The sequence below is a fragment of the Strix aluco genome, chromosome 1, assembly GCF_031877795.1.
Source record: "Strix aluco isolate bStrAlu1 chromosome 1, bStrAlu1.hap1, whole genome shotgun sequence".
NCBI lineage: Eukaryota > Metazoa > Chordata > Aves > Strigiformes > Strigidae > Strix > Strix aluco.
Window position 1 is genome coordinate 14927937 of NC_133931.1, and position 24899 is coordinate 14952835.

General features: G+C 40.1%; 1 protein-coding gene across 2 annotated transcripts in view; it reads left to right on the forward strand.

Moving 5' to 3' along the window:
* Positions 1-24899, forward strand: part of SAMD12 (sterile alpha motif domain containing 12) — a 176453-nt gene that overhangs the window by 11981 nt on the left and 139573 nt on the right. For both annotated transcript variants that reach the window (XM_074850858.1, XM_074850936.1), the window contains exon 2: positions 7468-7643. In XM_074850858.1, coding sequence (XP_074706959.1) covers positions 7468-7643 — 176 coding nt within the window. The remainder of the gene's footprint in view (positions 1-7467; positions 7644-24899) is intronic.

Genomic DNA, 24899 nt, shown 5'->3' on the forward strand with positions numbered 1-24899 from the left:
CTCAGTGTTCTCAATGTGAATGTCTCCTCTGATCAACCCAGTTAAAGCGAGTTGTGAATGATGGCAAGCAAAAAGCCCCAGGGATGTTGTTTGACTACTTGATATTGAAATGTAGCATCTGGAAGTGTATAGAAGTCTGACTGAAAATGCTGACTGCAAAATTTGATGTGTTTGGAGATTTGATTTGCTTTTGACAAAGAACTGGGAAGAGATGGAAGAAACAGCTCCAGTAAGAGCTGCTGTCCAAAGGTTTTGTAGGATCTCCTTTCCTGGAAATACCTGTTAAATCTTCATGACCTTCATGAAGACTTGAGATGACTGAAAAGATATTTGGATCCTCTTTATAAGGTCTCTGCTGTGTCCAGCCTGAGTTTGTTAATGTTCCAGCTGTAGAGACTAACTTCTGCCTGTCTCTTTCAGCAATGTGACATTTTATGGTGGGGATCAGGTGGATTGTATGGATTTACCTCTTAACATTGTGCAGCTAAGTCTGTGGCATGAATAGATAAAATGGAGCTTCCATGTTTGCCAGTACTTGACACACAAAAGTTTTCTAAGGATTGTTAGAGGTTGGATGGGTGTCTCCCATGCCTGCTTTTTTGTCTCTGAATAGCAAAAGCTAGCATATGACTGTGATGCACACAGAACAGGGTGCATGAGTAAGAAGATGCTATTTTTACTCAATCGCTTTTTAGAATAGAACTATTGTTATTGCATGTAACTCAAGTACTTGCCAAATAGGCTTTAATGTAGCCCTAATTGATCTGCTTAAAATCTTAAGCAGCCAGCAGTATTCTCACTGAAACAAGGAGTTATGAAAAGTTTGACACAGTAGGCAGTAGAGTGCACAAAGTAGCAATTGATCATAAACTTGATCTTCTAAGCCTTGCCTACAGATGGAGACACAAAGACTTACTATCTGCCCATGCAAAATTTTGGATATATCAAGGCTGTGTTTTGAAGAGTGCCTTCGGGCTTTTCTAAAGACAGGATTCACAGAGTACCCTCTAGTAAAAGGCAACGCTTACCCCCAGGTGCTGGTAACTTACTATGGCTCTTGTGACTTTCTTGTTCAGACAAGCTGTCTCTTGGCTGCTTGCCATCTGGGAGGCAGACATGTACGGGAGGGAGGTGGCAGAGCATTTATGTTGCCCTGCGAGCTCTCCTTTTGAATGGCATACGCATGCCGTAAGGGATCCACATGGGCACAGAGCTTGGCCGACATGTATCAGCCTCTGCAAGGCAACAAATTCTCTTGCTTTGTATACATGGAAAGGATTTGGGTTTGTGTTCTAGCATGTGGAAAAAATACACTGTGTATTACATTAATTTGTTCCTTCCCTAGTTTTTTAGCACAGACATGGTCATTTTTCCATTTCAGGTGCTCTGCGTACTATTTTCTCACAGTTTTTGTTTTTGACTGTCATAACTTGGCAGATCTCAGCAGTCTTTTATTTAAAGTTCTGGAAAAGTGGATATTTTCCTATAGATTCAGCTCTGCCATTGAGCTGGGACTACAAGAGCACTTAAGTACCTTTGTTTTAAATAATAGTTTGTTTTGTAAATGTGGTCTGTGGATCTATGTTATTGTGTCTGCCAGTACCGTTCATCATGTGCTTGTTGCTGAGCAGCTGGAGCTGTAGAGAACATCCACTCTCCCTTCCCAAAAGAAAACAAGTTCCTGCCACAGAAAGCTCTCAATCCAAGTTAAGTGACAATTGTTGGGGAACATGAAGAGAGACAGGGCATTAATCAACTGTTAGGTGGGGTTTTCAGCAGGGAAAAGAGAATGTAAGTGCTCTGAAACTGGATGAAGAGTTGTATTAGAGACATATGGATGATATACAAATATTGAGATTGGAGGAGGTTCTGTTTCAAAATCTAATACTGCTGAAATCTAGTGGTATTAGGCTGATACTATCAGCTGATTTGGAGGTAGGGTTTGGTGTCTTGATAGACTTTTAAAGTCTGGGAATGATGAGGTGGATTGAATTTGGTAGAGTGAAGAGGTGCTGAGACAGTAGCGGTATTGTCAAAGCAGTGGCGTGGGAAAATGGTCTGAGTGCAGAGGGTGGGGTGAGCTAGTGTTAGCTAATACCAGAGTAATGACAAGTAAGAGTCTAGACAAGTAGTTTAGCAAGAAGCTACTTTGTTGGTAGGATCTTTTCCAGATGAATGCCATTAAGGCCTGAAAATGGTTTAAAGAGAGTCAGCTAAGAGGGTCAGATCAGTTGGGCTGTGGTAAAGTTGGTGATTTGTGATTCTTCTGTAAGAGCTGCTTAGACTCAGTTCTACAGGACATTAACCCTGGGTGCTGTCAGTCCTCCAGCCCCTTTAGTTTTGCATAGTCAATCCTGAGTTTAGAGCTGACCTTATCTAGATAAAATTATACAAGGTGCTGATTTACTGTCATGGTTTGAGTTTGGAGGGCAACTGAGCACCACGCAGCCACTCACTCCCCCCTTCACCCCCCCAGCATTGAGAAGGGGAAAATAAGCAAAGATGCTGCTCACTCCCTCCTTCCTCCCCAGCGCTGGGAAGGAGGAAAGCAAAGGGCTCAGAAAATTGAGATAAGGACAGGGAGGCTGACGTCATCCTTTAAGGCACAGGCAAACAACAGACTCGTTAGGGGAAGAAAAAAAAGAACATAAAATTTAATACAGACACTAACAACAACAACGACACTTAACAGAGTAGGACCGTGAGAAGCATTACCACATCTTGAAAACACCTTCCCCCATCCCTCCCTTCTTCCCAGGCTTAGCTTTGCTCCAGATTTCTCTACCTCCCCCCTGCAGTGGTGCAGGGGGCAGGGAATAGGGGGTGCGGTCAATCCTGCCACTTCTTCCACTTTGGGCCGGTGGGGAACTTCTGGCATTTCTGCTCTGTTCCAGCCTGGTCCCCCTCTCACAGGAGACAGTCCTCCACAAACTAACTCCAACATGAGTCCCTCCCATGGGTGTGTGGGTCACCCCCATGTGTTGCAGTCGTCTCGGCACGAGCTACAACAGCGGGGGCTTCTTCCTACAGAGTCTCAGCCTTGTTCGGGTGCAGTCACCTGGTGTGGGGCCCCCACAGGCTGCAAATCGGTATCTGCTCCACCAGTGACCCCCATGGGTGGCAGGGAGGGGCGGCCCTGCCGTCACACCACAGGATACAGGGGAGTCTCTGCTCTGGCACACCTCCTCCCTTCTCTTTTCTTCCACTGACCACAGTGTTTGCACAGATGTTCTCCTCACAACTTCTCCTTACAAACTCCCACAATTTCTCCCAGGTTTCTCTTCTTAAATACATTATCGCAGAGGTACAGCTAATTGGTCCAGCCTTTGTGCAAAGGTGGGTCCCACTTGGAGCTGGGGGAGCTTCGAGAAGCTTCTCACAGGGGGCCACCGCTGTAGCCCTCTCCCCTGTTACCAGAAAAACCCCTGCCACTGACTCAAACCAGAACATATAAGAAGAGAATATGTTATTATTGACCAAACATTGACTTCTTTCCCTGCTTTTAACAAATCTTGAAGTTGGATGCCACACTAGAGGAAAACAGTAAAGCTGGCTACCTGAAGATGGCCCATGACAAAGAGGGATTAGCTTTGCGAAGTGACTGAGATACTTATCCTCACCTCTGCTTTTTTTCCTCCTGCCCTACATAATTCTCCCCATGCTGAGGCTCTTGTTCTAGTTGTGTCTTCCTTAAGAAGCAGATTCAATCCAGGTGTATGGTAAGCCAAGACTGTGATGGGGGTGAAGGACAGAGATGAACTCTTCCCTTCTCCTTCTACCCTTAGGAAATAAAAAAAGTTGTCTTCCCTCCGCCCCAATATCAGCAACTTTGGAAAAGTCTTTCCTGAGGCAGCCTGTGTTTCTTTTAACCAGTCACCTCTTTTTCAGTAAAAAGGTAATGGGCAAGTATGTAATTGCTAGCAGCCTCTTCAATTTTTTCTCTTTTGTGTCCCGAAGGAGCCCAATATAAAGCATTGCTGAAACAGCACTAACATTCATTATTCTTGAAAGAATGATGGGCTAAGAGTCAAGCAGCATATTGTCATGTGATTTATTTCTTTTTTAAGCCATCCAGGTGATGCTTATGCTACTGTGTTATCAGAAATCTGGATCACTTCCTCCCTGTAATGCATGGCAAATCAATACTGTAATCCAGAAGGCTTTCCTTGTCCACCTCCTACCACCTTCCTCCCTAATCTGTATTGTTTGGGGGCACTGGGAGGGTGGAGTTGCAATCCACAGGAAGCTTGCTGCTGGCAGTATTCTTCCAGGCAGTGTTAAGTTCCACTGTGCTTTGTGATTTCTCTGTAGCAAACACTGGAAGGGGGTTTCTGCCTGTTTCTGGATGGTGGTAAGGTGTGTTAGTGGTTCAAAGGTACATGCAGGAGCCTTCCTATTCAGCTAGACAAGATCCTTGCAGAAGACAGTTGGAGGGATTTTTATGGACCACATTCCATACTGAGTGTCTTTCACTGCTAATTTCCAGCCCTTGCTGGAGCAGGGTGTTCTGAGAGTACTTTTACAGGTTGGTTAGGATATCTCTCACTTTTTGTGAAGGAGGGAATTAGTTTGGCTACTAACACAACAGTTTCCGTCCTCATTGGGCTGTGAAGAAATCTGTCTTGGTGGATCACATCCATCTCTTCTGTGGTCTGGGGGTTAAGCAAAGTAGTCATTAGTAATTGCTTGTTTCTTTCAGGTAGGTAAATACAATCTAGAGAAGGCAGATAATGATAGGTGGGTACGATCTAGGAGAGAAAAAGATTATTTTTTTTGCCTTAAGACGCACTGATGTAGATATAAACCACAAAATCATATATCTCTGAAACCTTCCATGGGAGCTTAAAAGACCCAAAGACTCCCTTTGTCATAACAGCTTGACAGGTTTTGGATACCTCCCCATAATGGCCATACAGTCAGAGCATGTTAGCTTCACTGCAGAAGTAACAAGGATTTTTCATTTTCTCTGACACAGAAAGAGGTCCTGCAAGGGAAGAATCAAGCAGCAGCTGTGTTCAAGTTCAGTTCCATTGTAGTCTTATAGCTGTGACAAAAGCAAAATCCAGGAAGAGGTTGGTATGGGGTACACCTAGAAATAAAGGAGTCAAAAGTTAGGAAATGCCTCTGCTAATGTTATTAGGATTTAAGTATTTACATTTGGGTTGAATCAGTGGTGTGGCTGGGAAAACCAGTAGGAGGAAAGGAGTACCTTGAAGACAGTCATCTATTTTTCGCTCCTCACCAGTGAGAGGCAATGCCAGAATGAGGGGATTTGGGTTTGCACTGCCTTCAGCCAACCTACAGAATTGGTCTGAACCAAGGAAGAAAGAGACTTGCAAGAAGAGCTGCAGCTAGATTTAGGGAAAAGCTCCTTAGAGATGGTTTGGGAAAGGAGGCTCTGTAGCAGCTCTCTAGGTATCAGGAAGAAATTGCAGAGGCCTGCCCTGCTAAAATGAGGCAGAAAGATGACACATGAGAACAGGTGTCACACAGACTGCTGCAGACCCCTTTCCCTTATGTGCTTTTTTACCTATTAAAATAAAAAATGTTCTTGTTTTTTGAGAAATTGGTGCCTGAAGGGGAAACCCAGGAGTTCCCAAAAAACTTCTCAGAGGGTTTTCAGTGCTTTTAAAGCAAAACCACAGCTCTCTATGCAAGGCCGAAGCAGATGGAGGATCCCTTTTGAGAAAGAAAAGATTTTTAGCTGGAAATCCTTCTCATGGGGTGGTCCTTGGGGTGGCCAGTAGAAACCCTGGCTCACCTCCAGAAGCTCTGCATCGTTTACCTCTTCTGATTCCTTCTCCAGAAGGAGGCTCTGCAGGGCTCAGCTCTGGACATGACGTAATGGAGTGATGCTTCCTCCTCTTCTTATGCTGTCTGCTAAAGAATTGTCTATTTGGAGAGGGATCTCTGTCTCTTTTACATATTTGTAAAAGAAGTCCAGGACTAATCCCCTACAGCTACTCACATTGATTTAGTTCCCTTCCCGTTCTTAGTTTCATTTACTAGTTTTCTGTGGGCCAGTGACATATTTTTCTATTCTTCTATACAAAATGGCTGCAACTTGTAATAAAACATGTTGCAATTCTTTACTGCTTTCCATCACTCAGTATTGTTAACGAATTATATTCATAATGTCCTTTGACTTGAAAATAGGAGATGTTTCCATCCGTAGCTTGCAGATATAGGTATTGTAGTGCTTGGACAGATCACTTATCTTTCACAAATATTCGGATGTTTTTAAAAATTCCAAGGAGAGAAGGCCAACTTTTTGGCCTCTGCTTTAATTCTGCACCAAGGAATTGCTGTAATTTAGGCTCAAGTTTTGAATTAAGACTCTAGGATTTAAGGTGAATGGATTTCAAAAAGGTGCTGTAGTCAAAGGACCCTTTGCCTTCTCCAGCAGCTGGAGCCTGTTTCATGTGAGAGGATTTCAAGGGCTGATCTGTAGCTGGTAGAAACTGGCAGTTCTGAGTCCTTCCCCTGCTCCCCACCCTCTGCTTCTAAGCCAAGCAAGAGTAAAAGGGCAGCTTTTATTTTGGCTTTACATTACATTGTGTTTTGGGTTTCTATTCAGGTCTGTCAAACATTGCACCGTGGTATCTGAGCAAAGTTCTTTTGCGTACAGGGCAAGTTGGGACCATTAATTATGAGTAGCACTAAAAGTAGCGCAGTTACCCAGGAACATGAAGAGGAAGTTGCCTCAGGATCCACACATTTTAAGATTGCTACATGTGCCAAGAAGGCTGTTAAGCCCGTTCTCTATGTGAGTGCTGGAACTGTGAGATTTTGGACAGAAAGCGATTAAATGACTGCCATAGTTCTAAATGTGCATTTCTGTGGTATGGTTTGCATTTGTTTTACTTTTTCCTCTGGCTGCTTTCCTTATTCTGCTGCCATTAGTCCACACCTCATTATATGCTCCTAGAGAGTGCATCCCTCTTGCTTGTTAGGGTGGTGTAGGTGGTAATTTGCAGTGGTACAAAGTGCTGAAGGAGAGATAATCAGCTGGGTAAATCATTACTCTGTGCAGAGACCAACTTGCTGTGCACAGCTTGCTTACCCCACATTGTTTAGGACCTAGAATGTTGTAGTAATTGAAAATGTAATAGAAAAACTTTAACTTACTTGCTTAGGAAAAAAGGTATGGCTGAATGATTAATACATGGCGATATATTGTCCTATCCTAGTAAAAGCTGTAAGTTGAGGGTGTTGGACACTAGTGAATCCAGTAGAGCAGTTCAACACAGTAGCCTGCACTAAATAGCCTTACACAGTGCTGGATTGCCCCTTTTTCTTTCTCAAATATCTTACCCTGAACCCACGTCAAGGTACAGACAGTTCTTTCGCAGTGATCTGACATAGCTCTGGTTACCATGTGGCACTTCCTAATACTTTGTGATAAATGTTTGTAACATTGGTTTCTTCTTTCCTAAGCAGTGTTTTCTTTCTCATATTTTTTCCCAGCTATCCATTGCAATCTGAATCCAAATGGTATTGATCACCCTGTCCCCACGGAAGGTATTAATCTGCAACTTGAAGGTGAAGGAGTTGAATCGCCCTCTGTTAAGAACGCTACTACTCCAAAAGGGCCTGAGTCAAAAGAGACACCCAAGAGACAAGTGGAGCCAGAAATATCTAAGGTAGGTAGGACTGGATTCTTATTTATTTTGGTGAGTCTTAAAGAATCCAGGCTTCTTGAAGTGTTGGCTACTGCTTAAAAAGCACTTATCATCCTGTTAAAGACATACAAAGGTGCAAAAATAACAGCCTGAGGAAGTGGGTGTTACAGAAGCAAGGTATTGCCATGGAGTTTTAGCCCACAAACATAGAATCATTTAGGTTGGAAAAAAACCTATAAGATCATCAAGTCCAACCTTAAACTTACACTGCCAAGTCCACCACTAAGACATGTCCCTAAGCGCCACATCTACAGGTTTTCTAAATACCTCCAGGGATGGTGACTCAACATCTTGGACATTGCACTATTTTATTTTTCTCTAGATGAAGGTAATTAAAATAATGCAATCTCTTTCTCAAGCACTGTGGAGACTTTTTTCCTAAATGACTTGGATAACAACCAGGATGGGAATAAGTATGTTTTTCTTGAGTGTTTTTTGTTTGGTTGTTTATTTTTTCTTGGGGCAGGTAAAGGAAGAAAAAGGTTCTATGGATATATGAATATATGGATTTTTATATGGGTGACGGAGTTTTTATTAAACTGTTAACTAATTTTAGGTAGAATACCAGGTCACTTCTTCCATGTCTGGTATGTCAGTGAATAAACATACTTCAGAAGTGAATTCCTAAAGACAAATGAAGTGTCTGTTCTCATTCATAAGCAGACCTGACTACCAAGTGCAGGTGAATGTGTGTGCTTCAGACGCTTTGGATACAGGACAATAATTTGTCAGATATATTTTTAACTAGAACTAGAATGAAAAATAAGAGAATGCTAAAAAAAAAAAAAGGAGAGATCTTTGAAAGCCTTATCCGTCTTCTTGATCTTTAAAGGCCTAGAACGAGGGTTTTGGAGGTGATTTCAGCAGAGTGGGAAATTGAGTTTTTCCTGAATCTGACACTCTGGGAATTAATAGAGCAAATAAAATGTGTCCTTTTTTTTTTTTTTTAAAAAAAAAGGTCCAAAAAAGACAGTATCAGTTAATTAAATGACTGAACAAGTAAGAGTATTTCCTACTGTTATCAGTACAATAAATCTAACAAATAATACGGGTACAGTTGTAATGTATTTCACTTTTATTCTAAAATAGTATTAAATTTTTTGAGCAGTAGCCTTGACAATGAAGGCTCAGTATGAGTTCTCCATTCTGATTTTTATCTAAAATATCTAGTTTAAAATGAGTACAATTTAAACTCATTTAATTCTGTCTTAAGTCATTGATCTAGATCCAGTACAAGTTTGCATTGATCAAAATCACTGCTACTTGCAGTTTTTTTTGTGGCCAATCATCAAGCACGTTGCTGATTTCTCTTTGAACCCTTGGAGAACAGGTTTGTGTTTATTGCTTTGAGTCATCAATTTGGTAACAAGACCACCAAATTTGGATAGGCTTTGAGACAAAGTTTAGCTAATAATGCATTTACCCAGATTTTGCAGCCAAAGGCAAGCTAACCCTGCCCATGTTTCAACATCACCAGTTGAAAATCTGCCCTGTATGGAAAGCTGAGGAGGTGTGTTAAGCTCATAGAGGATCTTACAAGGTTGGAAGTGAAGAAGCTAAATGGTGCAACGGGGCTTCCAATGGAGAATGGGCTCGTGTAGTTGACATGGAACATGGGCAGATCAAGCTTGTCTTTGCTTGCAAAGGACTCATCCTAGTGGAAAATCAGGATGAAATATATCGGTGTTTTAATGTAATGGAGCCTGTTTCCAGTGTTTGAGCAGTCCTTACTGGATTGATGAATAGAGAACTGTTTCCAAGGCTGTCCCTGCTGGCGATAGCTGGGGAAGAGGGGAAGTGTAGTGTTCTCAAAGTAGTAAAATAACTATTGATTTCGTACATTTGATTGCAGTAGCTTTATTTAGAAAGTTGGGCATGCTTCAGATATAAAAACAAACCAACCACCAAACAAAACTAAACATTTGCTTGATGGAATAAGCTTGGCATAATAGTATCAAGCTAATGAAGTGGACTTTTTCTGAATGTATTGCTGTGTGTTAGCAACTTTGTTTTTTATGTGGTATATTAACTTGCTGATGTTTTTCATCTGGATTCATATGTTACAGCCTGAGGTGGTCTGTCTTTTCTGGCTTGCTCTGCCTTAAATTTAAAAATTGTGTTGCTTTATCCTCTAAAATATGAATATAGAGTTGGGTTTGTAACTTGTGTGGCTTTAAGACTTGAATTAAGCTGTCATTATGAAACTTAATCCATGCCATCATATCTGTACAGTGGAAAGATGAGTGGGAATAGAGGAAAGTATTGTAAATAAAATATTGTGGGGAGAGCCATTTGTTTTATATTTTCTCATTGCTCAGTTGTTTTTAAAAAGGTTTCTTTGCAACCCTGTGTACTCAAATGATATTAACACATACCTCATATCCACAGTAGTGAGACTTGTATTTCACAAAGCAATGCAACGTATTGAATGCAATTTTAGATGCCTTATTAGACCATCTTCTCTGCTTTCAGCTTTCTAATTTGTCTTCATCGGGACCAATTCCAGCACTTTAAACCCCTGGTTGCTTTAAGGTTTTGCTGTCCAAAGAAACAAACAAAATCTCTTTTCTAATGAAGTGTGTCCTTCTTTTTCTGTTCTCAGCTATGAACTTGCAGAACAGTAGTAACTCATGGGCTACAGATAGATTTAAAGTTCCTTTTTATGCAGCTATTATAATGTAAATAGGGGGGTACAAGTGTTTGTTCCTATATTTGGCATGTAGACAGCAGAAAGTGTAGCATGAGTGAAGGATCACTCATTTAGAAGTTCCTGATGAGTAAGGAATCTAATTTTTATAGACTGAGGTAGAGTTTTAACGGAAAACAGAACAGATGATCTTAGTCTCCCTCAGCTGGTTCCCTAAGGAACCACCTTGTTATGAATGTGAGCAAGTCCAGAAAAGGCCAAGATTATTCATATTTAAACTGATGTGCATAATCCAGTGAGACTCTGGTAATGTACAGGATATAATACAAATTAAGGAAACTATATGAAATGTAAAAATACTTAGCTTTTTTGGTTTACATATTTATTTTAAAGTGCGTATGTATATCAATATACACACTTTCTTGGTCAGTAGTTTATTTTTCAGTATTCATTGTATTTAAAAAATATTCAGGCAGTTGGGTGGACACTTTTACAGAGCAGAAGACTTCATTGGAGAAAGCAAGGAGGGCTTTTAATTTACATTTTTAAAATATATATTATTTCTTTATCACTTCTATATCTAACTCTGTTGGGTGTGTTTTCTGGAATTCTTATTTTTTCATTAAAATTCTACTTCTGGCTCTCTGGTCTGTTTGGTTTTAATATCATAGTTATCTCTAGATAAACACAATGAGTCAGGACTTTGGAGTTACAAAGTAGAGTTCTGTTAAAAAAAAATTAAAAGTTTTACTATACTTTTGAAGTCCTGTACTTCTCTGAGTAGAAGCTTTTAACAGAAGGTGACTTTCCTAACAAGATTCAGAAAAATCATCTCCTGCAGAAGTATTAACTTTTATCAAGGCTTCCCACATGTTGTACTCATAAAGCCCTGTTCATTGTGAGCATGAGACCCAAATCTGGTCTGTCACTTATTAGAAGATTATTATTTATGCAGGGAGTTTTGATTCCTAAATAAGGTGTGCATATCTGGTGACACACTTTGTCTCATTATGTGGTAGCAGCAGTAGCAAATAATAAAGGCTTTTTAAAGGCAACTGCTAAAGTTAGACTTTTTATCATGTGTTAGCAATGGCAGTTTTTTTATCTCAGAGACAAATTAACAAAATGTTTATGAAAACTATGAGAAGAAACTGGTGAAAGAAATGAGAAGCTTTTTTGCCTTGAATTCTGTTGATAAATGATATATAGACACCAGTAGACTATACTTCTTGCGGTGTAGGTAATTCATTCTTTTGGCTGCTTTTGCTTTCTTAAAAAAAAAAACCAAAACAAACAACGTTTTTCTCAAAATGACATCAAACAACACTGAAGGGCTGACTGAACTCCGTAACAAGAGGATGAGAATTTATCTCTGCCTACTGGGCCCAGTTCAGGGCTGACTGGGGTGGAAGCAGCTCCTCTGGATTCCTGGGGAGTTGTGCTCTCCTTGGGAAGTATTTGGTGTGTGTGTCAAGTGCGTGATGAAATGTCCAAGGACAAGAGAGTGAGGGTGTTATAAATTCTTCTTAGAAATATAAGGCTTCTGAGTAACAAGGATGTTCTAGAGTTCTTCCCAGAAATATAAAAGTGTTTTGTCAGTTATTTAAAAAAAAAAAAAAAAAAAGTCCTGGTACTGTTCACTAAAGAGAGAATAGAAAAAGTAATTTTCTAGATGAGGTCTTCAGGTTTTTTCATCAGTGGCTTCTGCTTCACAGTGTTTATCCTTTTTGTCAAGCTTAGAAAATGAAAATGTGTTAGATGAGAAAGATGGTATTTGCTAAGCAGTGGTCCTGGTTATGAGTATAATGAATGTGTATGTCCCGTCAGCATAGCTGCTTGGTATGCCAAGCCCATTTTATTCACTCTTGCCCCTTTCCACCTGACCTCCCCCCCCCCCCCTTTTTTTTTTTTTTTTTGCCACTGGTTGAGAAACACCAGTGGCTACTGAACTGGGGCAATGAGGTGTTACCATTTTGCTTTGTCTTCCAACTGTCCCCTTCTTGTGAAACTTTTGGTGGCCACAGGATATGTGAACCCAGATTGGATGGCTGAAGTTACCAAAGTTTCACCTGTTTGTTGAAATGAAGGTTCAGAATAACGCCAGCTGGGCTGTTCCACTCCTCCAGGTTTTGCTTTAAAATTGTGTGGCAGGGTTGGAAGGTGTTTGAATTGCAGACCTCTACTCATATCTCGGTGGACGTGCAGACCCTGGATGGTGAAATGTTACTTTACTGCCAGAAAGTTTGCTTTTCTTAGTTGATTTTTGTGGAGAAATAGTTAGCAGATTACCAATGTCCACATCAGATCACCACAATAAAAACCAATAAATATGATGTGTGATTTTTTTTTTTTAATTTTTTCTTTTTTTTTTTCCTCTCCCCACTCTTTGACTGCAGTAGTGACAAAACACCACTTATTATATTAGACCTTTTTTATGACTACCAAAAATAGGTACAGAATCTGAGTGTACAGTATGTCTGAAGTGGATTTAAAATTATTTGGTAAATGTTAATATTAGCTGAAATAATTACACTTTAGGGCAACCTGCCTTTCTAATGTCTCATTCTGTGATTATTAGAAATACACAATAATTAGTGTGCTCACTTCTATCTTAATTTTCAATAGACTTTTTCTTTCATGTTTTTCATTTAGAAGTATGCATGTTGTCTTGCTTTCAGGTGTCTAGATTGGGGGCTGAAACATTTGATGTGTATGTATCTCTTCCTCTCTCAGCCTATCACTCATGATTGTGACCTCTGGCTGAAGTCTGAAGTTTCAGAACCATGCAGTGAACAAACCTATCCGGAGCGGTTAAGCATGAGTGCTGGGTGACCCTGTACATTTCAAGCAGCTGAGGCTGATGTTTTGTTTATCACTCTGGGGTTTTACTGGTGTGAATGAAGTGCTGGAGTGACCCTACCTGTAGTGCAGAATATAGCTGCTTGGTTCAGAATTTACACTGTCACGAGCCAGGAAAACAAGAAACATCTCTCTGGTGGGGTCCTGTAAGCCAGTGTATCATAGGAGGACAAATGCCTGATCCAGAATCCGAATGTATTCTTGCTCTCTACCATGTTTTTCTCCATTGCTATATCATCCATTCTTGTTATAAATAGTGTAATATGAAGGCCCACATTTTTGCAGTGAGGTTTCTACATTCAGCATAAAAGGCTTCTCCTGTTCATCCTGTTTGCCCTGACTGCGTGCCTGGCAATTCTGAAATATCATCTGCCCTGACAGCAGCTGCACGTAAGTGGGAGATCTTGTCTGAGTTTGTTGTGCTCTGCCCACGATGGTGAGGGGAAAAGAAGGGCATCTGCAAAGGAGCATTATTAATTTCCTTCTCCTTCACCCCCCATCACAAGGTGGGATTATTTTCCAATTGCTTCTCTTCTTTCTCCCCATAGGAAGTCAAAATAATTAGCTCAGACTAATACTTAGCTCTTTAGATGTGTATAAGTAGAACAGATGAAGTTTACTCACAAAGACTACTATTGATTGACCTTCCAAACTATTTGAAGGGATCCTGTATGGAATTCATCTGTACAAGCAGGCTCTATCTACAACTTCAGTCCATCAGGTGATAATAGGAAGAGAAATTTCTGTTTGTCAGGCTTTTTACAGTTGGACTTTCACCTAAAAATCAATGACAAAACCACTTCCAGTGGCAGCATGCGCACAGTGAATGCATGTGAAGGACGGCAAAGCGTTGGCCCCTGGGAAGCAGTGCAGTCTGTGACCCTGTGGTGTGCGGGGGGCTGCACAAATGCACAGCAAAGTGGTGGTTTCTGCTGCAGGGAGCGAATGCAGTCCTCGTATAGGGCAGGCGAAAGCAGATGGTTACAAAGAGGCAGCTGAGGGAGCATAAGGAGGGAAATGTAGTCTGATCTGGCTCCTGTTGTCCTGTGAAAGCTATCAATGTGAAATTTGTGTTCTTTTCCATTACACAAGTGTGAAAAGGAGCAGCAATTGCAGTACATATTAGCAAACAAGCAGTAAAAAGCCATGGTAGTACTCTAGAAATAAGTGGGATGTCTAATACTATAGACACATGTAGACACAGACACATTATTTAAAAGAACTTCTCTTTGGGGAAAAAGAAATATAGATAAAAAGATGGAGCGGCTTTTAAAGGAAAAAGCAATTCCACACACCGTGTGGATGCATAATGTACTTAACAGTGCCTGTTCTGCTGCTTGCCTCATTGTGAAGCTGCTTCACAAAGCCATCCAAACCCTCTGCTTTCACTTTGAAGCTACTTTAAGGGTTTCATAGTGATTGCTTTAAAAATAAAGCAGTATTTTAATGACACAGCTACCTTGATGGGGAAGGAAAAGTATAGAATTGCCTGGTAAAGAAAACAGCATTGTGATTAGAAGGATTACAAAATGTATTATAGAGCAAATTTAGCATTTAAAATGGGGAAGTATTTAATGCTCCACTGCTGGCACTGCAGGTTCTGCAAACAGTACATCTCAGATGAGTTATAACAATAATTTCATTAGTCTGCCACATGTGTTCGTAGGACACTTCTGACAAAACTGATTAGAAGTTGCTGTAGTCTACCTTTCTCTCTAGAAGTGGGAACTTTTTTCTTTCCCATTTTGAAAAATAACATAATTGCTGAGCACTGGAAGTGGAATGTGTCACAATCACAAAAGAGTGTGGGATTATAATAGCCTTAATGTCTGAAGGGTGTTTGTTGTGTTATCAACCTCTCAAGCTTTCCCTCAGTGCAGAGGTGTGCTAGGGAGGGAAGGGATTTCATTAAAAGAGTCTGGAAAAGAGTGGCCTGGGGCAGAGTGGAGTCTGTCTTCTCCTCAGTTACCATGGGTGGAATTGAGCTTGCTGATGAGGGCAATTTAAGTGTCTATATCTAAGCTAGGTGTCTGAACTCCTATTAGATTTGTTGGAGATCTAGTCGGTATGCTCGGAGGAGTACAGAGAGGGATCAGACTGCATCTGAAGTGAGCACTGCTCAGCTGAATCCAGCTACTCCATTGACACTTGAGCTTAGGTATTCGCGTTTCAAACTCAATTCTGTCCTCTGCTGTACTAGCTAACCAGCCTCTGCATTTGATGCTGAAATGTCTGATGGAGGTGAAACCTTGTGTTGGGAGACTGTATTTCAGAAGCTGCATTTACTTCAAAAATTATATTTTGAACAGTTAGAATAGACTAGTCCCATGCCTATGGCTATAATCAAGATGATCTTCTGGCAAGCAGATAGTGCTCAATCTGAAAAAATGTCTGTTTTATGGATTAAAAGGAAGTGATTGGAGTGGGTGTGTCATTTTTCCCCTTTCTTCTGAAGTCTTGGACTTCAGAAGCCTGTTGCTGTTCACTAGAAGTGAAGTTCTTGCTCTTTGGCTCAGTTTTTCTAACCATAGAATGATGATAATTAGGACCAGTTAAAACTGTTGTATCAATAGAAAACTGAGATTTAGAATAAATTTTCTACCAAACTTTTGTCTTTTGCATGTGTATGTATGTAAAATTGATTGACCAAAAGCACTACAGCATGTCCCTGAAAACTTGAAGACATTGGCTTCGTTGGGCTGCTTGAGGATAATAAATGCAGCACCATGTTTGCTGCCTGTTCCCATTCCCCTCTGTGGGACAGATTCTCCAGCTGTTTTCTGTGGTGGGTAGTGGCGAAGGCCTTTGCTGGTGCTTTGTCTGTGTCATGCCTCTGATTTTGATTGAAGTATTCGGTGGATGGGGACTAGAGTGTGCATGGTGTTTGGCTCTGAGGGGTATCTTGTCTCATCTGGGGTCTCTAGGCACTGCAGAAATGCCTATAATAATGACCTGTGAAATCAAGGAGGCTTCTCAGTATGCTTTACAAATACTGGTTCTTTTTAGCTATTTCTGAATGTGGACTTCAGTCAGAAGTGCTTCTGTTTTATCTCTATTCCACAGTCAGCTGCAGGTTACTGTGTAGCTGATGCGCCACTTCAGGGATCAGGGAAACAACTCCTAAATGTTAAAGCAGACATTTTCTACGATGCTGTGTATTATTAGTGGAGCAAGTAGAAGGTAAGGAGAATGTCGTATTTAATGAGAGACAATTTTTCCCTTTCCCTCTTTAATTTTTTGACTAACTGATTTGTAGGTGGCGTGGGGTTTCCTTGGCTGTGATCCCATTAAGTGAAACTTTGATATAGTGATTCAGCCTGGGGATGGCTTCAAGTGCCTGTGTGCTACTTGTAGTACTTCTGTGCTTCTAGTTATGTTGATGGGCTGCTTTTATATTTTCATTAATGACTCTGGGCATTTGCAGGGTTAGTTCAAAACTAAGAATGATATCCAAGTATGACAGACTTCTAAACTAAAAGAAGTGTTGTGAGTTTGCAGTGGGAGAGTGGAGGGAGGGAGGAAGCAGTGCAACAGTAAGTTTCTTTGAATTTGGGAAGTGTCGATGTTAATCTGTAAGCTGAGGGCTTCAGTACTTGGAAAAGACGAATGTTGGTGATAGGGGCATCGAACATCACAAGTAATTGACTTTTAAGAAATTAGGGAATGTGAATCCAATTCCTTCAACAAATCCACAGTTTAAGAAGAGAAAAGAGATTACCTTCTGGTTTTAGGCTATTTACTTATTGTAGCTTTTGAACTGTCTCTTGTTCTGTTCATGCAAACTTGTGATGTTTTCCTATTCTCTAAGTATATCAGCTGTCATCTTCAGTCTGCCAGCCCTGTGAGCCCTTACAGACCAGCACATAGCTCACCAGTTCAGTCTTCATTTCACCTGCCAAACTGATCTTGTTAGCCCTAGAGCCTGTATCTTTTCTCTTCATCTGCCCCCCTGTGGAGAGCAGAGAGTTCACTGGAGTCAAAGAGTTTGCTACGACCAGTTAAGACTGATGTAGTATTCAATCTTGCTTCACAAACTGTTGCCTGAAATGCGAAATGCTGATTCTGGTCCCTGTGGTACAGTGTTACTAAAGCCCACCTATGCCTGATTCCAGTTGAGTAAGCAGAATCTGCTTAGGGCTTCCCACAGTCTGACTGAGCGTGCAGTGGGAGAAGCTTAACATGGGTTTCAGGAGGCAGCCATGCCCCTCTTATGTCCCACGGCAGCTCACAGATGCGACCCTTCTCCTTGCAGTCTCAAGAGCTGCAACAGTAGAAGCAGCTAGAGTGTGCAACCAGGGCTGTCGGGGAGAGGGAGCAAGGCCACTGTTTTGGGTTATAGGAAGCTGTTAAATTGGCTGTTTCTTACAACATAAACATTGCATTTCCTGCCTACCTAGAGGTCACCACACAACTGCTAGTAGTGATTAGCATTGTTTGGAACATCAGTTCTATCTCCCTTACCTCCTAGTTCTCACCCAGAGATTGTAGTTTTTACCAGTGGGGGCTGTTCTCAGAAGATGTATTTGGTAGAATGAGTATTTCCAATTTTACCAATGTCTAGGAATGACTATTGTGATGACGTATCAAGCTGCACTTCTAGGGTAAAATGTGTCCTTGACATGCATACGTAAAACTAGAAAACCTTCAGCTCTGAACAAGATAGAGTTGCTGTGTATCTTGAGGCCTTTTTTCTATCCTCAACATAGAGAATCTCATTGGGTATTATGTTCTGCCTATTTTCCTTTTTTCTCTCTAATATCTGTAAGTGCATCCATCAACTACTGATGACTTTGCTGACCTAGACACCCTCTACTTTTTTTTTGCCTTTTTTTCCTTGCTTTAAACAAAACCATGACAATAGTCTGTATCTAATGGTTTTAGAACTGCTATTAATTCATCTTTCATTCAAGGCTGATTGCTTTCAATCTTAGCAGTACACTTTAGATTGCGAAGGATTTTGTGAATGTGTGCTCATTATGAAAAGGTAGATGTGACTGAACTTCAGCATACCTATGCTGATAATACAATCTTTTATCTAAATAAAGCTTGTGTATAGATGAAGATGTATTTTTAAATAATCAGTATCCTTGATGATTAAATAGTCTTTATCTCCAGAAAAAGTTTTTCTAGCACAATCATATGTTCTCCTTCAGATACAAGACTGTCTCAAACTTAATTCTCTTCTGGTGACTCAGAATTTCTTCTTTTTTTCAGGTTTGTCCTAAAAAATAAATTAATTGTCAACATTTCAACATTAGATGATTTGTGAAGTTGATGAGGAAAACTGAAAGTGTTATTCCATGTACTAAGCTTTCCTGAAACCTTTATTGTTGACTGTAGAAGACAAATCTGAAGTGTTTGTTAAGGTTCATGCTTATTAAACTGTCACTACTGTTTTCTTTTTCTGTAGGGAGGGCTACTTTATGGCTTGCAAACTATAGTTAATTGTGCATAGTAACTGGTAGCAAATTATTTCAGAAGAGTTTTTTTGCCTGGATAATTATCAGCTTTGTTTTCCATAGCTGTTGTTTCATGTTCCCTTACTCTGTTGCAATAATTTAGTATTGGAAGGGTTTCCTTTTTAAACAGTATTTTTGAAGGGGGGGAGAAAAACCCCAGTGCCAAATGAAATGCTCAGATCAGGTAAGTGTTCAGCATGTTCATTAAACTCTCAAATTCAGATGAAATTCAGTTATTTGTATGTGTACATTAGTACATATTGTCGCTTCTGCCTTTTGCTGGGAGGAAAACAGTATAAGATACTCCCTTTGTTTTTCCCTGTTGACTTTCTCCTCCACCCTGGTTTCCAGGTTCCAAAGGACACAAAGATGCTGATAAAAGCCAAAGAGAAGAATAACTGGAAAGGCAGTTGTTTTAGCTTTTGATTCCAAAAGAATATTGTAGAATGTAGTCAGGTTGTGTGAACAGGCCTGACATTTGGCGGGGAAAAAACCCACACCAGAGTGCATCCTATTGTTGTGCTCTAAAATATCTTATGCAAGTGATTCTGAAAACGCCAAATAAACTGAACAGATGAAACTGAACTTGAAAATTAAATTAGATCCTCTATACATGGCACAATGATGGCAAAAAAAATAATATTGTTGATTAAATTCTTGTTTAACTCTTCTGCATGTTCGTCATCATCTTCCTCCAGTACCCCTCTTCCATGGTTAGGGTTCTGTTCTGGGTTTGTAGATTGTTGTGTGTCCTATCACTCCTCCCCCTTTGTTGTTTGGGGTTTTTTTTTTGACAAACCTGGTTCCCTTCGGGATCTTACAAAGACTTCTTCTGGCTTGGAACACGATGGAGTGAAAGTGCAAGTGTGTCCTAGCTGAACTGAGCTGATGATAGAGCACCCCATTTAGCAGTGTATTTCCTGCAGGACATTTCAGTCCTCAGCCCCTACTTTCTCTCATTTTATTGAGTTAACTGCTCAGTTCTTTGACTTCAGTGAGTTGATCCACTTTATCGTCCACCTGGATTATCTCACTCTGGCTCTTATTAGTGATAGAGTACTATGTACTTGTTGGTCAAGAGCAACCAATGAAAACTGTCCCCTTTGGCAGTATTTCCTTGTTAATTTGGCTTGTTTTAATCACTTTGCCATGCTGGCAGTAGTTAGGGAGAATATTGCTTTTCTGCTTTTGCTGCTGAGAGAAAAGTCTGTGAAAGTGCAGTCTAAATAGAACTAGGGGGAGACTGAATCAGATTAGGAGGAGGAACAGGAGATATCAATCTAAAAGAGTAGTAACCTTAATAACCAAATGTGTTTTGATTTTACTTCACCAGCTTTACCAAATGCTTCAGTTTGTCTTAATGTGTAAGAGATGAGAACTGGGTGATCTTACAGTGAAACAGGAGATTGCAAGCATTTCTTGTTCAGAGAAAGGTAGCAGCCTTCTATGGTCAGTGCTATAATTACATGAACAATGGAGTGGGGAGCAGTGAAATTATCCATCTCGTAGCCTGGGATATATGATTGAGCTCAAAGGATCAAAAGAAAAAGCTGAGGAAGGCATAGGCTGCAGGGATAGTGGGTGGATGATGGAGATTGGGCAAAGTAGTAGAATATGTGCAGTAAAAAGGAATTTGACTGCAGAGGATGAAATATAGTGCAATGGAAAACTAATTTCTAGGATGAGTTTGAATATCACACTGTATTTATAAATCTTAGAATTGAGAAAGAGGTAAAAACAGAAAATTGTTGCTGCTGCATGCAAATAGACTAGAAGAATAAAACTTCTGTGCTGACACAAGCAAGTAGGGCTGTAAAACAAGGTAGAACTTGAAACTTTCCTACCTATTAGAAGGGTCCTCTCTTTATTAGTGGGTATTAATCTGCCACATGTATAAACAGATTGACTACAACCTCTCCCTTAGCAAAGCTCGTATTGGTTGTTTCTCTTTCGATCCTGTTCTAAATAGATTGACAAGGATTATTGTATAAAAACAGGAAATTGAGTTTCAGTGACCTTTGGAATCTGCATGAAATATAAAAATATAAGTGATGAGCTTTAGGTCTGTTATTGCTGTTTTAATCAGTGAAGCAACACAAAGTAAAAACCATATTTAAGAATTTTTTTTCTACTTCCACTTTCTAAATTAGTTATCACAAGTGGTTCTTTTGTTTGTTAGTGAAGGCCTTTAGGACCATTGAATTTCAACCAATTTGTTAGAAAAGTTATTCTAATTTACTATTTTTATTCTCTTCGAACATATATAAATAATACAGCTCTTACTGTGTTGCAACACAAATTTTACACAATAAGTAACTGTGGTAGTGCTAGCAAGTATCATGTATCATAGAGTGGTTTGGGTTGGAAGGGACCTTAAAGATCATCTAGTTCCAACCCCCCTGCCATGGGCAGGGACACCTTCAAATACAATATGTACTTCCAAACAATGTGCCATAATAGTTTAGTGTATTTCTAATGTGTATTATGCCTGGGTTTAGAAGTGATCAAGGTGTTAAATAGCATTCCTAAAGGTTATTTCTGATTATACTAGCCAAGAGAATAGCATCAGAACCGTTTGTGAATATTGATAATATTTTCTTGTCTGTCAGGAAACAGCCTTTTCTTATGTGCATCTGCTAACAATTTTGTGTAGTAAAATAATAAAAGGCTATAGTACTGTGTTCAAAGAAGTAGCAGTAGAATAAAAGCGAGGAAGAAACCTCCACCTCCATGTAATCTCTTCCATGAGAACACCAATATTTCATCTCATGAAGTAAACCTTGAAGCTTTCAGTAATCATGAGGTGCTTGCATCTCCTCTAGGGACAGTGCGAAAGTGACTTCAGTAGAAAATCCTTGTTGACTAAAGAGGTTTTGGAAACATGTCTTCATAAACAGCTAGTAATAAAATGTTAATTTATAATTTATAATTGTAAAATGGTGGTGTGGCAGCTATGTACAAGGGGGGAGCAGCTCCATGTGGGAAGCATTAATGACAAATGCGAAGATGGGGGTGCCTGGCTCCTAGAACTGTGCTGTTGCATCTTGGAGCGAGTGGGCTGTCTCATGAGCCGTGAGCAGAACAGCTTAAATAGCGTAGAAGAGACAGGGCAGGTAAGAAGAGAAAATGTGAAAAGTACTGCATAGCTCCAAGGGAAAGCCGATTCCCTTAAAAGCTAGATTATCTGGAAACCCCATGCAGTGCCTTGCAAAACTGTCTGGGTCTGTCAAAATGCTGCCTGTCAGTAGATGGTGCTCTTTATATCAGCTATTTACTCATGCTGCCTGTGTTTGACTGTGTTTTCATGTAAAAGGTCTGATAACATTCTTTAACAGTTAATTTCTCTGAATTCTGATGTCTGGGAGATTAGGAAATGGAGGCATCTGAGCAACTGCCAAAAAAAAAAAGTAGCATTGACTAAGTTCCTTTGAAACATCCTCCATCCTTGAATTTTTCAACAACTTCTTTTGCTTGTGAACATGTATTGTTTTGAACTTGGACAAATTCAGAAGCTTCGAGCATAAAAACCTTGAACAAACATTGTGGATTGAGAATATGTAGCAGGCTAATTCAGTTTGGCAACAGACCTGTAAGACACTGCAATAATGTGGTCTAAAATAAAACTGCGAAGCAGATTTATCATCATTCGCAGTTCTAAAGTTTTCTTTTGCATATCAACTTCACAGTTTTACCTGATGTTTCTGGATAGATAGGAACTAGTTTATTTTTAAATGTAATGCTTCTTAGAAAGGACTTAAATTAATCAATGCAATTGTGAGTTTTACCTGGAGTCATTTATTCATTGGTAGTTGGATGGATATAAAACGCTGCATAAAAATGAAGATTTCCTTATTAATGTGATTGAAGTATTATTGGATCCTGCCTGCATTTTTTATTATTTGGAAAATATGCCAGCTCTGGATGAAAAAAGTTAAAATGTGTTAATTGTGTAAAAACATCACTTGCCAAAGGCTGCTGTTGAGACGAAAGCCTTGATCTGGGCAGCAGACCAGAATGGCAGCCCTGATGTGGAATTTGAGATGCTTTAAAGTTATGTGTGTCTTTATGCAATGGTCTGTGTATAGAACATCAGCTACTTAACCAAGAGTTAAATTTTGGCTTGTGAGATGAATTTGCCTCTGAAGTGAATCTTGAGAACTGCCTGCTGTTCCCTACCTGACACTACTGGTCTTTCTGCAAACAGAAACTGAAGGATTAGTGTGAATTTTTCATGTAATGCAAGCAAATGATCCAAGAAAGAGAAGAGACCTGAGTTCCTTTCAGAAATGTAATGAAAATACTTCTAGTTCTTATTCAGGGCCAGTTTGTCTTCCCAGCACATCAATTTAGATATCCTTTCACAGATTTCTCTCCAGAAAGGATACATAGTGTATGTACTCAACACATTACAGCAGATTAATATCATTCCTCAGAATGGCTAATTTACCTTCTCTCAGCCCTTCCTTCACACTCATCTCCTTACAACCCAAGTTCCTTATATTGAGGTCAGGTGGGCATAATATTTTTGTTGAAAATCTCACCTCCACATTTCTAGGGGCATCTCACAGCTGCCATCCCCAGGAAGATGTTGCTGGGACGTTTTGGGCTGGATTTACAAATGGTACCTGGAACCAAAGATGCAAAGCTTCACTTGACTGGCATTCCTCCCCTGCTTAGCCTCCTCATGGTGCCTGCCAGGATGTTCTTGGGGAAGTCCCATTTTCCTATGAGTGATGTGATCTAGGAGATATGTTCAGAGCATGGCAACGATATTAATCTCTGCCTTCCTTCCCTACCCTTGAATCTGGTCTGCTGAGTCCCATCCATTGGGCTTTATGGCTCCAAATCTTCAGGGTTTTTAGCAGAGACGGTGCTGCTGCCACATCCTTGTTTCCTTTTAAAATAAGGACAAGCTTCTGACCTTTCTTTTGCTTTCAAATTTATTTGCTGCACTACAAGAAGAGTGAGTAAGAAGAGATGTCTCCCTTTGTCCTGGGCTGGCCTTGATGTGAATATGGGACTTATGCTCTGTGGCTTTTTCTGTATCTTCTTGTAGGCTGCCTTAGGCTGCTTCCTAGCCAGGAGGGTCTGCCCTTCATGAATCTGTTTGAGGTTTTTTGCTTTCTCTATTAAAGGGGATGAAAGGGCATTGTAGTGCTTAAGCTCTTTTTATGAATGTAGGACTTCATAGGGATGATAAGAGAATACAGGAATTCCCCTATTAGGAGAGAAGACTAGTTTCTCAAAAGTAATTAGCAAGAAATTACATTGACATCAGAAGTGCACCACTTGTTTTGAAAAATAAGTAGTGTATCTGCCTTTTAGATATTTATTTGAGAAATCCATTATGACCGTCTACACAAGCATTGCAATGCTGCTGCATGAATCAGATGGCTGGGCTCATCTGCCTCTTCTATCAACATTTGCCTGACTTTCCTAGAAGTGGAAGTAATGTCTTACTGGGAAGCAAGAGGTTGACCTGTCAGTGGAGGCTCAGAGACCTTTTCTTACTCTTACTCATGTACACATCTGGCCTATAACATTCTCAAAATGTATTTGGCTCAAGAGAACATAGTTAGGAGTCAACTGGCAAAGATACCTAGAAAACTTTGATTGCTTTTGGGGTTTAAAATGCCTTGACTGCTGCACTTGCCTTCTGCATATGAATGAGCCTATCCATAAAGACTGAAAGTTGGCATGGAAAGGTTATACTACTTCTTACAGTACAAGCCGCTTAATTGGCACATCTGCTGGAAACAAAGGTGCCAAAAATGTGATTCACTCAGAAGGAGTAAACCTTGTAAGGAAGCAACCTGTCATTAATAGGGATTAAGATCCTCTCAGGATGTTAGATGTTCTCCTTGTACAAATGTACTGCTGTTGAGCTAATGGCGGAATTAACCTCGCTACATGCGAATGCTGAAGTAACAGTTCTATAGCTTTTCTCATATAGAAATGCTTCACTGTCTGTGTCTTTGAGATCAAAAAATGACTGTAACCTTCACCTTAGACATATGGCAGCTATTAAAAAAAAAGCTACTTCTTAAACCCTATGTTGTGACATGTCAAGTATCTTCTCAACACAATACTGTAATTAGAAATAGAAGGATCGAGATGTGGTCTGTGCTGGACAGATTTATTATGTCAGGGTAACTCCACCAGTAAATCCCAAGAATAAAAAAATTCTGCCAGTATCATTAAAGACAACTCCCCCAGAGAAAGGTATGCTGCCTTGGCAAAAGCAATATTATG